The following is a 14,964-nucleotide window of genomic DNA, read 5'->3' on the forward strand; positions in this document are numbered from 1 at the left end:
CCTGGAGCCTTCCCAGTCCTAGCCCAATATTAACAACTACACCGCATTCGGCAGGAGTAGCTGCGTCAGTTTGTCACAGCAAACTCAACAAACAGTTTCTAAGGTGCCACAGACACAACTCAGAATTACGCTGCTATGTTCTTTTGGGCTAAAGCCCACTTTCATGAATAAAGTATAATCCTTAGGTGGCAGATATATATGCCTGTTTCAGTTCTATTTTCCCTCCTCACCTGGAGTAATTCCCATGATGGCTTACGTAAAACAAAACAGAATTAATTTCCTTTCTGACACATTGCCCTACGATGGCATTGTCACTCCAGTCCATTCACATTCCAATCCCAATCTTTATTAGATTGATAAGAATTAGATTGTGGTTTTTTTAATCCTCTTTTAGCTCACCTTGCTCACCCACCTTTGGCAGTTGGGTGCTTGGTTCCCTGGATGCAAAATTCTTGCTCTTTATCCACTGTCTTAAGTGGAGAGTTAAGTGCAACCTTTTACATGCCTACTCCCATATAAGTGGGTATAAGGTTGCAGCCTTAATTAATTAAATTTATAATGTGCCAGAAATGTAAAGTGACTTTTTCTGTCATCCCCATAAACATAAATAAGACTAAAAATAATTGTACTTTGCACCAGCTGTACTTTTTTTGAGGCGTGTGGGTGCTCTTCTCCCTTCTCACAGTGTATATTGGTTTAAATATAGGATATCCCACATTCTTAAGGGGCTAAATCAGTGAAACAATGAGACCCAACATTCTCTTGCAAGATCTTAGTGATTCCAAAATATAATTAAGAATCCCTCTCCTTTGTGGTTTATCGGATGGCTTTGTATACATGACTGGAATTAAGAGGCGTCTGTGGCAAAAGTCCAACCTTTTTCTGTGAAATAAGAGACCGTTTTTAAAAAAGGATCCATTATTAAAGTTGAATATATCTTAGTTAAGGTAATGACAATGCATTTGAGCGAATTATTATTATTTAAAGTTAATGTACCAATAAATTATTTAAGCCCGTTGACTTCATTGGGTCTGTTTCCAGGTATGACTAACATTGAAAATCACCTTTGATTTCTAGAACTGCTTATCTTTTTAGCATTAGAGCTCTAAAGAGTTCTGTAACCAAACTAGAGAAAAGTTAATTCTGAAGTTTTTAAAATTTCTCACCAGAAGAGCTTTATTTTTTATAACTAGAAATAAAAGTTGTGTTAGGGCTTCTTTTACTTCCTTGTAGGAGTATGATTAGAAAAAGTTTTCTTTTGTACCCAATTCTAAATTGAAAAGGTGCTTTCTTAATTTCATGTCTCTCTCACTCTTGTCACACCCACCCACACACCCCTTTACTTTTAAAAGAGAGGGAGAAGATCCCAATGGCAAGTAGTGGGACAGAAGCATTAATTAGCTGTTTTTCCTGCATTGACCCTTCCTTAGATCCCATTACTGCTGTCATGTAGCTGTTTTTCAGGCTTGTTCTGCTTCCTAGATTCCCAGGTTTTCTTGTATAAAATCTGATGAAAATGCAGCAGGCTTTGGCTTTTTTACTGCACACTACAGGTTGCAGTTTGATACTGGACTATGGTTTTGCCCACATCTTACCCATGTATCTTTTTTACATGCATTTGTTAATGCTGTCTCAGACAGAAGTCTGGCCTTCAGATTGATATCCACTTCAGCCTGACCTCTCCAGTCTATTCTTGGAACAGCTGACTGTTCTAGAATGGCTATTTATAAAATAGCTGCTTTATAAAAACTGGGCATCAGAAGCATGACTAAATTAAACACTTAGATCCAAGTGTGTTTGTGAAATAACTGACCCTGTGTGCGTGTGGCTATGAGAAGGGTGGAGATGTTTTTGTTCAATGTGTTGTTCGGATGGGGCTGAGAGTTAACACATGGCAATTAGAGAGGAAGAGGCGCCTGCTACAAGTGGAGTGCTGCATATTTATTCTGCCTCACCCTCATCCCTGTGGCAGTTTAGACGACCCTTGTTACTCTCTTAAAATCTGCATTTTATCTTCTCTATGAAGGACTTTGCCCAGCTTAGAAATGAGATGGGCTACTAGAGGAGGGACAGAATGCTATGTTCTTTTTCCTGTAACCTGCTCACTTAAGTGGACTCAGGTAACTCCTTGTTGTCTATAGTGACCAGGCAGGTGGTTGCATACAAGGCTATGAGAAAAGGTGTTGCAGGTACGTGTCATTACGTTTTAATTTTGTAGGGGTAGCTAAACAGGTCTGTTATACCGAACACACACAACAAATACTGTTGTGGCATTTTAAAGATACTACTTGTATTTTTTATCTATGGCCCTGAGTTTTTGTGGAAACCCTACAGCAGGGTCCACGAGCCTAATTGGTCCCCACCAGGCCTTCTTATTTGGTCTGCAAGGCCATTTTGGCCAAGCTATGCCCACCTCCCCTATGCCTGAGGTAAGGTGTGGGGTAGGTAGCAAGCAGAAAGGGGCTTTCCAGGCACTGTTGATGAACCTGCAAAGGGTTCTGCAAGACCCAAGTATCATCTGTTGGATCTTTTGGAGAGCTTTGCAAGGGGCTTCAGAAGACCTGACAAATATCTGGTTGGTCAATATTTTAAGGCTTTTCACAATATAGTGCTTTGCAAGGCCCTCAGCAAGGCTTTCAGGTCCCTTACAGAGTGCTTGACAAGGTTGTTGGGTATTCCAAAGAAAAGTGTGGGCTCAAAGAAAGGTCACCTGCCATCACTGTGTTGCCAGGTGAGTGCCAATGAAGGGTGAGGCTTTTTTCTTTTTCTATTATGTTTTATTGTAATTCATATTTGGTGTTAGCCGCCCTGAGCCTGGCCCTGGGTAGAGAGGGCGGGGTATAAATAAAAATTGATGATGATGATTATCTGGCCTGCTGACTGTGTCCAGTCCCCCACCACTGCCCTACAGCATCTCACTAGAAGTTTATGTTTAGTATAGTTCTTCTTTCTGCATAATTTCCCATTCTTCAATGATAATTAATACGGTGGGCTGATTGTCCTTCCAAAGCTTCAGCACTTGTTTTGTTAGAAATATAAATGGCTTTGTTTCTGTAGGTCATCCACGAAGCAGTCTGTTTCAAGGAGCAGTTCTGTCACTCCTCTGAAAAAAAAAAACACCACCCTTTCCATCCGTTCTCTTATTGTTATCTATAGGTTAATGGTTGGGCTGTTGCTTTGTTTGCTGTATCACTTTCAGGCTTTCAAAAACTTTGAACACCTGGCCCGCCAAGATGATGACAGAAGACAGCAAGAACTTCAGGAAAAAGTGAAGAAAAGAGAGGAGGACATGGCAGCTGCAGGAGAAAGAGTGAAGGTGGTGCCAGCTGTAGCTGAGGAGATTGAGATCAGTGCAGCAGTGGGTGATGACTCTGTATCGGAGGGTGGAAAGGCTACAGAGTCACAGGAGCCTGTGGCAGTGGAGGAGAAAGCAGATGCACAAGCCGCCAATGCAGCCGTGGCACCACCGGAGGCTGTTGCTGCCCCCTTAGAAAGTCAGCCAGCAGAGCTGCCCAGGTGAGTGACCGCTATGGTGTTTTGACCTCGTCGAACATTTTGCTGAAGAGAAATGAACTGACAATGTATCTTTAATATAGCTTAGCTTGTAGTCTTGGGACGGGTTCATTTTTCTCAAGAGGGCCACTAGGGAAACATGTTTATTTGTGAACAAGGGGCCTCGGTGCTATTTCAGTGGATAAATCTGTGCAGCAGCCTTTTGGATATATACAGAAATGTGCTAACAGTCAAGCCTTCATGTGGCTGTTTCTCGCATGGTGGCATCAGCCATGGACCTGGCAGCCTCTTGCTTGGAAGAAACAGGAACATTGTCTATGCAACAGAATGCGATGGCAAATGGCAGAGGTGGTGGAATAGATGGCATTGCTCCACTCCTGAGTTGCAGAAGTTCTTCAGTGTCTCAGGTGGAGTTCTTTCCCATCACCTGGTACTTTAATAAAATGGAGAAGCCAAGACTGATCTTGAGACCATCTGCAAGGAAAGCATGTTCTCTACTATTGACCTATGGCCCTTTCTCACTTCTGAATGTAGGTGCAAGAGTCGTGCTTTTGAATGCTCTCCCACAACAAACTCACTACTGTATAGGTAGAAAACCAGCAACGCTGACAAAGGGCCGTGCTGGAATCTGCTTCCTTGATGTATTAGATTTCTTTTATCAAGGCAGGTTTTTTTCAGTATGAGTAAACATCTAAAAGATTTTTCACTGGGAGTTGAAAGTGGTGTGGCCTGTTCTCTTGTATGTGTAGACTAGGCTTAAACGAGAGGCTAACACACAGTATGTAAATCTTGGTGAGAATACTCTGTGGAATTTATTTGATGTACACTTGCCAAACTAGTTATATCACCACAAGACGTATACTGGCCTGTGGTGGCTTTAGGGAGAAACTTTGCCTAATTTGAAAGTATTGGGGAGCCTGCTGTCTATTATGTGCTTGATATGTGCATTTTCTTGCTCCTTTTGTTGCTCTTCATTGTAGGTGAAACCCAAAAGCTGAACATTTTTTTTGTTTATTTTTCAATAGAATTTCTAGCTTTTCTGGGGATAACTTTTGTTGCTGACTGATTCTTAAATATCTCCACTCCACACCCATACCTAGTTCCTATCACTTACATTATGTTTCTCTGAGTTTCTGCTAATATAAAGATGGGTCTGGGAAGATGCTTTCAATGTTTAAAGACTAATCACCCTGGAAATAGTACTTCAGAGTGGAATTAAGACAAATTATGATTAATTTTGCGAGGTAGACACTCATTAGCTTTGGATGAATTCTTTTGTGACGTGTTAGGGAGTTTTGTATGTGTAATACAGACAAAAGTATATCTGCTGCTAGCAGCAGAATTTGACACAGCTGGTAAGTGTATTTCTCAAGGTACTGATAATTTAAAAGCTTTTGTGTACTGCCATATAAGTCCTTTGTTGGTAGTCTAATCACTTCGGAAGGCAAGGTGAAATGAGGCTCTGTATCAGTTTGATGGCATGGCTGCAGGATGGGGGAAGCTTTACTGTCATGGGAATCTCTTAGAATCCTGACATCCATTGTGGACATTGCACTTCCTGTTGGTTTGGAAAAGCAGCTTGCCGAAAGCCAGAAACCACCAATCTCTGCATCCCAAACACTGAACAAGATGGTTTCACAATTGCCTGTGGAGTGTTGGAATGGGTTTAGCATCCTACATGGGGAAAAGATCCTGTTGGGCACTATTTTCTAGTGTTAGTGTATGAGGGGATGGAGTATTTTTAGTCTGGAAGCAAAGCAGTGTTTAACATAGTGATGACGAGTGTGAGCTAAGAGCTGGTCTCCAGATCTTGCCTTGGCCATTGGTTTCATCTTGGGAAAACCACTGTTCTGTTTGAAATATGATCAACCTACCTTTTAGGGCTTTGTAAGAATTACTGAGGCTGTATGTGTGGAGCAGGCTTTTTGAAGGTGTGAAATGTGCTATATGAATCATGGCTGCTCATTTGGGTAGCAGTGCTGTCCCTTTGATCTGCCTTTAGCCAGCCCAAACATCACGATCTGGCGATACACTGCAATGTTGAAATGAGCTGCATTGTTCCCAGCCTGCGATTTGTGGGGTGAAACTGCTGCAGCTTTCACTGCGGGAGCTGAGGTGCTTTCACCCCAGAGCCTTGGGGGCAGGGACAACACAGCTTGTTTGCACTGCTCAGCTGGGGGGCAGGAAGGCTCCTTCTCTGCAGCTGAGCGAGCCCCGATGTCTCCCAGGCAGCTGTGTGCCCCTGAACAGAGAAGTGTAAAGGAGGCACCTTCCCACCTCTGGCTCATGCAAACTGGAGGAGAGGTGGGAGTTCTGTTACACTGTGTAGGCAGCCAAGCTAGGAACAAGCTACATTGGCTGAGGCTGATGTTCCTCCCTCAGTGGTATGAGGGCTAGAGTTTAATGGCTGCTTCACCTGGTTGTATATTGCAGGTGAAACCACCACTGCCGAGTCCCTCTGCTGCCAGCACCTGGCTGCAGCTTGTTTATCCCTCACACACTTGGTGCTGATAGTAGAGAGACTCGGCAGTGGTGGTTTCACCTGCAATATACCACCGGGTGAAGCAGCCATCAAGGTCTGGCCCTCATACTGGTCCTAGCATTCAGTAGGGTTATATTAATGAATCAGTAGACTAATAACCGAAGATTCCCTAAACGTACAGCTTTTGGTCAATAATGTCTTCATCTTGTTTAGCTAATATGCAGGTGTTTGCTGCTGAAAAGTTCAAGAATTGTGTGCAGAGATATTGCACCCAACTTTTCTTGCAGAACTGCTGTAGTTGGTATAAGCTTGCCACTGGGTGGTGTTGGCATCCACTAAATGGATAACATAGACTCCAAAGCATATTGAAGAGTTATGTGAGGTCTCTGAGGTTTCCCTCCAGACAAAATTTGCTGCTGAGAGCCTGGCTAAGCAAGATGCTATGATGTTCATTTCTAGCAACAACTGGATGGAAATTGAAATTCTGCAATAGTATTTCCAACTCTCTTTACATGAAGACAACATAATTTCCCCAAGTCTCATCACCCAGAAGTTGAAACATGTCTCTAATATACCATCTTGCAAACTGTGAATAAGATTAACATTATTAGTCTTCATCTGGTATGTAGATGAGGTGTGCTTATATCTCTGCTTCTTATTTAGTACAAAAAGTCAGTATATTTTCTCTTGTAGTTTCAGGAATATGGTGTTTTCTTTAAATGTGGGATATGTTTAGATGGTAGAAAGAAAATAATACATAGCTGTAAACTTTCCCTTTTCTTGCGAGGAATCCTATTCGGAATAAGGGAATTTCCCTTTAAAAAAAAGGAAAACATTGACAGCTATGAAATAATAAGCAATAATGTGTTTGAGGGAGCAGTAATATGTGTAGGTGCATCATTTATTCCTACATTGCAGGGAGTTGGCCTAGATGACCCTGGTATAGAACTCTACAATTCTATGATTCTACTATTTATATGTGTATGAGTGGTGGTAGCTCCTGGGCTGAAGGCTGAATGCCCAAATTTCTCTCATTTTTCTAACATTTAACCAAAACAATCCCCATGTACTTTCTAGCCCTTTCTGTACAAATCAGGTTCTAGCACGATAAAATATGCATTCAGTGAAAACTGAATTAGTTTGTTAGTTGAAATGCCTTAATTACTGCCACTTTCAGTACTTGTGATGAATGTCTTTCCAGGCCAAATCAAATATACAAGTAGAGTACAAGAGCAGCTGGCTAAAAGCATTTGGACCTTTGTTAACACCTTACACAAATGTGCACAGCCCCAGTGCAGGATGGTCATTCTTATCTCCCGAAACGTCCTTATCTTTTTCGAAAGAGGGTGGGTTTGTATGTTTTTCTAGAACTTAGAAGCACAGAAGTGGTGGTAAATGTGTGTGTCTCCCACTTGACTGGGAGAAAACCATAGATACATGTTTTGGATGCAAAAGATCCCATGTTCGATCTCTGGCATCTCGAGATAGGAATGGAAGAGACTTCTGTCTGAAATGCTGAAAATCTGTCAGTCAGTCTAGACAATACTGATCTAGATAGACTTGGTACAAGTAGAATCTAAAATTGAAAACCTTTTGTGTTCACCCGTGTTCTTCCTCCTGGAAGATGGCAAGGATGAAACAAATCTCAAAGTATATTTTTCTCATGCAATATGCCAACAAAGTAATCATAACCTGGCAGCTATATAGAGGCCTCTCATTATCACAAGACACATACAATGTAGTCTTTCCTCCTCCTCCCTTCTGGTCTTACATTTAGATGCAGCACACCACAACTTTGAGTAGTATTGCAACAAATGCTTAATGGAAGGAGATGGGATATCATTTTTCTGATGCTCTTGCCAAAGCCTATATTGGCTTGGCTTCCATCTCTAAACGATCCTATGTAGGACATGTTGCCATCTGATCTTCATGTCTCCAACTTCAGAAAGATCAGAATAAAGAGTGCCTGTTTTATTGCCATCTGGGTAGTGTGAGGCTGTGAATTGCAACACTCTTTGTGCCCAGACATTTCCATCTGCTTTGACAAGCAGCTCTCTCCATCGTTCTCGATGTCTGAGCTCAGCTCCTTTTTTATTTTGAGTGCTGCCTTCTCACTTGGCCCTCTTTTAGATTTTACTCTGCATACATTTGCCTCACAGTATTTAAAATAGTGTCACATGTGCCACAGATCAGTCAGCCTCCTGAGTTCTGTTTACATTGTTTGACTCCCGATTCTCATTTGCGCCTTTGTTTTTATGTAGAAGGCTGAACTCCCTTGGTTGCCTTATTTTGCTGTTGGCACAGCAGACGCTTTGGAAGTCAGACAGCTTTCTTAGTAATTTGACTTAGTGTGGAGTGGCCTGAGTGGAAGGCGCTTAAAGTGAAATTGGCACTTCCATGGCATTGGGGGGGGGGGAAGAAGTTTTTAAAAAATCAAAAGCACAACAATACAAACTACTGGGTGATAATTGTCTGAGCAAGAGGATCCACGGTGTATTTAGCTGCATAAATTAGTCTTTTCTTCACCCCATTTATGGAACTGGGGTCTAAGTTACATCTCTCTTAAGGCCTAGTATTAGAAGAGTTGCGTCTCGTGAAGTTATTGGAAATGAGGGATGAGAAGCAAGTATAAGCTCTTTTCAGAGAAGTGTGGCGCAGCATAAGCGGTTGATGTTTCTGAAGTAGAACCAGGAGCGATGGTGGCCTTTGTAAGTTGAGCCACAAGGGATTGTTTGCAAGTAGAGCTGAACTGGCTGTCCTCTCCATGGTAGGAGAAAATAGTAGGAGCTGCTATATTAAGCAAAACTGGGTTACGCTGGAACGGCAGAATCAACACACTTGTGAGATCTGTTTGTTCCCTTTCAAAAGTGTTGCTTGCCTGGAAGCTTTCTGTGACCCAGAATTGGAGCTGTAAACTTAGAAACGTAAAAGTAAGATGGGCAGGATATCTTTAAGAGGCACCAACTTCTAGCACACATGCCTATTTCAGTATACCACAGGTTTGGTAAAGGCACTAGGCATTATTGCTGGAATGCGTAGTTCAGCGACATGACATTGCAGTAGCTACAGGTAGGTAGCCGTGTTGGTCTGCCGTAGTCGAAACAAAATAAAAAAAATCCTTCCAGTAGCACCTTAGAGACCCAACTATAACAACAGTAACAAACTTAGTTGGTCTCTAAGGTGCTACTGGAAGGAATTTATGACATTGCAGGCCTTTGATATGAAGAACAAAGCAAATACATTAAGTTTGTCATTGTTGGGCTTTGCAGTGAGAGAAGGACTCCCTCTACCTCTTTATCATAAGTTTATAGTGGAGGTTCACGCCAGGGTATTTTCAAGTGTCTACCTAATGGCATATATCTATTTAGGTGCATATCACGGTAGACCCCAGTAAACTTTGGATCCAACCCATGTGGCAGCTAGTTGTTGCTATTTTCTTGTTAAGGCAACAGGTATATGCTTTGTTATGCCAGCTAAGTCCAGTAATTTTGACAACCATTCCTCCATGGTAGGTAATGATCAGTCTTTAGATCTTTGTACATATAAAAGTTTCACTGCTGTGATCATGTATTGAAATAGTGTTCCATGGTATATATATATCTCCATCCATAAATCCCAGCAGGAAGAGCTCTGCTTTCAACTGCCATGCAGTACTTGGAAGGTTCCCCAGAAAGGAATGCACTTCCGGGGTTGAAAAAGGTGTCCCAGTCCTCTGCTGATATATTGCAATAACCAGAAAAACCAAAGTTTGTCTTTTAACCTACCTATATATTTCAGAAGAGATTGTGCTTTTAAAAAGCTTGCGTTTCTGATGGTGTTAGTCAGTCATGCCCCAATCCTGGATTAGGTGCAGTGAGTCTGAATGGGAAAAAATTACTTGGGATAAAAAGATTCACCGAGAGATCAAAGGATGATTTTGTCCATTGAAACTTTCCTTAAGTTCTTTTCAATGTGCTACTGGTCATTCCTCCTAGGGCACCAGACGTATTGGGTCTGTAGTCCCCTGCTAATTTTTGTATGCATAAGTAGAGCAAGCTGTCTATTGCTAGGCAAATACTGATAGTGTCTGCTGAGTTTGGCTCTCTGGTAGGCTTGTCTTGTCACCTCTTAATGTGGTGTTGAGTTAGGGTGAGAGATGTATGCTCAGCTGACTGGGTAGGCTGGCAAACTATCAAGATGTGGAGCTGGCTTCTAAAAATTGAAGCTGGAAACAGTCGGAAGCCTAGATTTTTTTAAGTTGATCAAAGCGTTATGTCTATGTTGTGGCACCATGTGATAACAAAGTCAAAAAGGACCTGCTATTTAAACTTTAATTCTTTGGCATTTTACAGCCTCTGGGTGCTAGTTCATTGAAAATCCATGCATGAATCACAAACGCTAGTTTTGGAAGCATGCAGCCAATTTTAAAGTGGGTTGGGCTTTATTTTAAAACAATATGTTTTGCACATTTGCATCATTAAGCCTATATTTGCAGGTATGTTCAGTTTCCCCGATATATGACTGCTGGTCGTTGTTTCCCTGGTAATGAGGTAGAATGCTGGAATAATTTAACAGACTGTAAGCTGATGACTACAACTCTGAACGGTCTTTTATGTCAGGGGTAGCTAACCTTTGACCCTCTAGAGGTTGCTGGACCATAGTTCCCATCATCTCCAGCCAGCATGACCAGTGGTCAGGTAGATAGGAACTGTAGTCTAACCATATCTGAAGGCCCAAAGGTTAGCACTGTTTCCTGATGTGAACTTCCTGGTACGCCGGCTGAGACCCTACCTACCTGTGCCCTATATCACCAGAGTGGTACATGCTCTGGTTATCTCCCACTTGGACTACTGCAATGTGCTCCATGTGGGCTACCTTTGAAGGTGACTTGGAAACTACAACTAACCCAAAATGTAGCAACTAGACTGGTGACTGGGAGCAGCTGCTGGGACCATATAACAGTGGTCCTGAAAGACCTACTTTGGCTCCCGGTACGTTTCTGAGCACAATTCAAAGTGTTGGTGCTGACCTTTAAAGCCCTAAATGGCCTCGGCCCTGTATACCTGACGGAGTGTCTCCACTCCCATCATTCAGCCTGGACACTGAGCTACAAGGGCCTTCTGGCAGTTCTTCACTGTGGGAAGTGAAGTTACAGGGAACCAGACAGACAGCCTTTTCGGTAGTGGCACCAACCCTGTGGAACCTGTTAGAAGCTGCCCAGAGTGGCTGGGGCAGCCCAGTCAGATAGGAAGGGTATTTGTTGTTGTTGTTTCTTTCTTTGTTGTTATTGTTGTTGTTTTGTTTCTGAACACAGAATAGTATTAGAACTAGGCTAGATCCACACTTCCTGATAGTATTCTACTTGCCAGTGATCTTTTAGGTGGGGAAGCAGTCAAAAGTTATCCCTCCCTCCCATAGCCTGAAATGGTACAGTCTGTGATATACAGATCCAGCCTGACACTGTTGTCACAAATACAGATAATCAAACCCAAGGAAGAGAGATTATTTTCTTAGGTTCAAGGTAGATGGGGCTTACTTTTGCCATACCTTCTCCCACACCTAGAAATCAAAATTTTCAAAGGTACTTCCAGATGGAGTTATATGAATGGCGGCACATTGAATTTGCATGCTTGACAGTCCAAAGGAGGGATTGTAATACAGATCCAAAATGTTACCTGGTACCTCTTATTCCACCCACCACCACCACTTTCTGGTTTACAAGCTATCCAGATGCTGCTTGTTTTATTTGAATTGGCGCTGGTAACTTGCATAGTTTATACATATATTTTGAAAACAAACTGTCAGGACATGATTCTGAAATGTATTTTTCATTTGTAATCAAACAGGGACCACAACTGAGTTCATCTTGGATTCCACATTGCCTCAGGCTGTGTTTGACATCCAGTAAAAAAAAAAGTGGGCTATAAATTAAGCTTTGGCTTCCTAAAATATGCTGTATCTTGTGCCTGAGTGGTATGGGGTGGGTATATAAGACCCTCGGGTATAGGGCGGTATATAATTAATTATTAATTAATTAATTAATTAGTTAATACAGTGGTACCTCAGGTTACATACGCTTCAGGTTACAGACTCCACTAACCCAGAAATAGTGCTTCAGGTTAAGAACTTTGCTTCAGGATGAGAACAGAGATCGTGCTCTGGCGGCGCAGCAGCAGCAGGAAGCCCCATTAGCTAAAGTGGTGCTTCAAGTTAAGAACAGTTTCAGGTTAAGTACGGACCTCCGGAACGAATTAAGTACTTAACCCGAGGTACCACTGTAATGAGGAACGTTCCTGTTGGCCAGTGAGTAAGGCTGGATTGTGCTTTTGTTCCATTGAAAAAATTAAGGCCCATAACTTTCTTTTGTACTAATGAAGCCTTACAACTTCAATCGGGTGTTGGAAATATAAATGCAGCTGCAGAGCTTGAGTGTATCATGTCTTCCATATCAATTATTTGCTTTGGGATCTGGATGCCTAACTCTGGAAATGAGGACATGAAGCCCAACTGAACCTACATTTCTCTCTCTCTTCCTGCTGTTTTGTTAACCAAGAAAAAACTCCCTTTGCTGCAGGCAAGAGGACAGCGTGTGACTTGGTTTAAATAAAACATGGTTTCTTTGCTTAAAATCATTGCTCATTAAAATGGAGAAACTTCAGTGAAACCCTCTCCAAAACAAACTCCGGTTCCCTCAGTGCGGCATTGTGGCTTTAGAAGTGGGTAATTCAGGATGTCTTGGGTTTGAAAAGGGCCCCCATTGAAATCGGTGTTAGTAAAAATAAAATAAAATTGGTTTTCCTTGGGTGAAAAGCCTGATTCTAATTATAATGTATTGATACAGTCTTTAAAGTCTCTTTTCTGGTAGTTTGTGTATGCAAGCATTGTGGGAGCAGTGAAAGCGCTGCCCTTGGCCCAAATTTCCTAGCGATGGCGGAGTCTATCTTTCTGTCAGTGGACTTGTGGAGCTGGGGTCAGCAACCTTTTTCAGCCTTGGGCCAGTCCACCGTCCCTCAGACCATGTGGTGGGCCGGACTATATTTTTTGGGGGGAAATGAACGAATACCCATGCCCCACAAATAACCCAGAGATGCATTTTAAATAAAAGGACACAGTCTAATCATGTAAAAACATGCTGATTCCCGGACCGTCCGCGGGCCAGATTGAAAAGGCGATTGGGCCACATCCAGCCTCCGGGCCTTAGGTTGCCTACCCCTGTGCTAAAGGCGGCATTTTAGCCACTCAGTGTCAACAAAGTTAAGTCCTTAACACAGGCCCTGCCATAAATTAAATCAGGTAACTTTCATTCTTCTGCCACAAATCGTATGCAATTGACAAGCCCATCTGTGAGCTGAAAATAATAAGTTGTGTTCTTTTGCAATGTGACGTAACTTGCTTGCCATTCTGAAAACATGATGATTCCCTGATTTGTAAAAGAATTAACAGAAAGGTTACTTTAGAAAGCCAGCACGTGTGGTGTCCTAATCCTGATCCAGCCTCGCTGGATGTGTAACAGGAACCTCCGTGTCCTTAAGTCAGGGCTGGGCAGCTTTGAGCCTCCAAATGTTGTTAGTGAATGGGCTGAGGAACCTTGTGCCCCCTAGATGTTGTTGGACTACATAAAGTGCATCATTTCTGACCATTGGTCATGCTGGCTGGGTGCTGATGGGAGATGTGAACACAATGCAGCATTTGTAGCAGTGACAACCTCATGTCTTGCAGGCAGTGACCATTATAGGTACGTCCAATTGATGTGCAAACATGTGAGTCCTTTCGGTGTATATTTGCACACCCCGTATCTTGCAGTAGCAAAAACGTTCTTTATTGACTCATGGTCAAATAAGTTTTCTTAGCCTTGTGTCTTCCTCGGATCACCAGTAGATGGTGCTATTGTATCCTTCTCTGAGACACGTTCACTCTATTAACCTTATTGATTTGTAACCCATGGTCCCTTTCTAAGGGGCTGTTCAGACTTCTAAAGGGGCTTTTTAGTGGCTTTTTAGCAGTGTTGAGTACTGCTGTGGCCTTGCACAAGGAAGTCTGGAGTGTCTTATTAGAATCTTGGTGCAACACCCATGTATTTATTCTCTTGAGCCAAAAGGGCTCCTAGAGCAGCTTGGAAGTCAATAAAAATCTAAACACGTGGCCTTAAAATTCTAATGGGAAAAGGAATGGAGCGGGAGAAAGGAAACAAGCAAATTCAGCCACCACTTCGTAAAGTTACGTTTCTTTTAACAACCAACAGGGATGGGCACTAGTTTAGATACCTTGGTGGAATGCCCATTGCTAGGTGACAGTTGAGGAAGAATAAATTTCAGGAAAAATACCATATTAGTTGCTTTCCATTGCTGCTCATCTATCAATAGGAATATCTCGTATGAAATGTTCCTCACTGTCCTCGGTTCATTCCTTTGCATTTCTGACCTCCTAGTTAATTACTTTGATGGGCTCTTCTTGCCGTAGGCTGCTGTCAAAGAGATGATTTAAATGCCTGACCACTGAAATAAATTCCAGTCTGTTTTGCTATGCAGGGTGCCTTTCTGTGGAATGCCAGGCTTCCTACGTGCTGGCTTTGAGAAGGCCTATGAAAGGACCTCATGCAGTTTTCATGCTAGCTTGAAACTTGGTTATTTCTTAGCTGAATCATTTTGCTGTTAACTCAGTGTTCTTGCTGTGCTTTTTGGGTAACCCAGAGGAAGTGGGTACAGCATCTGGGACCCACGCCTTTCCTTTGAAAGGATACCTGCCCTGTGCAGGTCTACTGTTTTCCGTGAGAAGTACTTCCTTGTAGACTTGTTTAGGATTGCAACCTTAAATCTTGAAGATTTCTCTTTTCACTCCTGTTTGGATGAGTAGCTTTAGAGATAAAAAAAGTTCAAGTGCCTGGGGACAGCCTAGTGGCAGCCAGGGGTTTCTGTTTTGCCCTCCTTGAAATAGACTTCGGGCTGATTTGAGGGGCTCGTTAAGCAACAGAGAAGCAATGAAGGAACCTC

General features: G+C 42.4%; 1 protein-coding gene across 1 annotated transcript in view; it reads left to right on the forward strand.

The window, feature by feature from the left end:
* The window catches only part of NUDCD3 (NudC domain containing 3), a 53,833-nt gene that overhangs the window by 1,280 nt on the left and 37,589 nt on the right, over window positions 1-14,964 (forward strand). Inside the window, exon 2 of the mRNA XM_081171809.1 lies at window positions 3,200-3,516. Within this exon, the coding sequence (XP_081027935.1) occupies window positions 3,200-3,516 (317 nt within the window). The remainder of the gene's footprint in view (window positions 1-3,199; window positions 3,517-14,964) is intronic.

Source organism: Podarcis bocagei, assembly GCF_964188305.1.
Source record: "Podarcis bocagei genome assembly, chromosome: 15".
In the NCBI taxonomy this organism is placed as follows: Eukaryota; Metazoa; Chordata; class Lepidosauria; order Squamata; family Lacertidae; genus Podarcis; species Podarcis bocagei.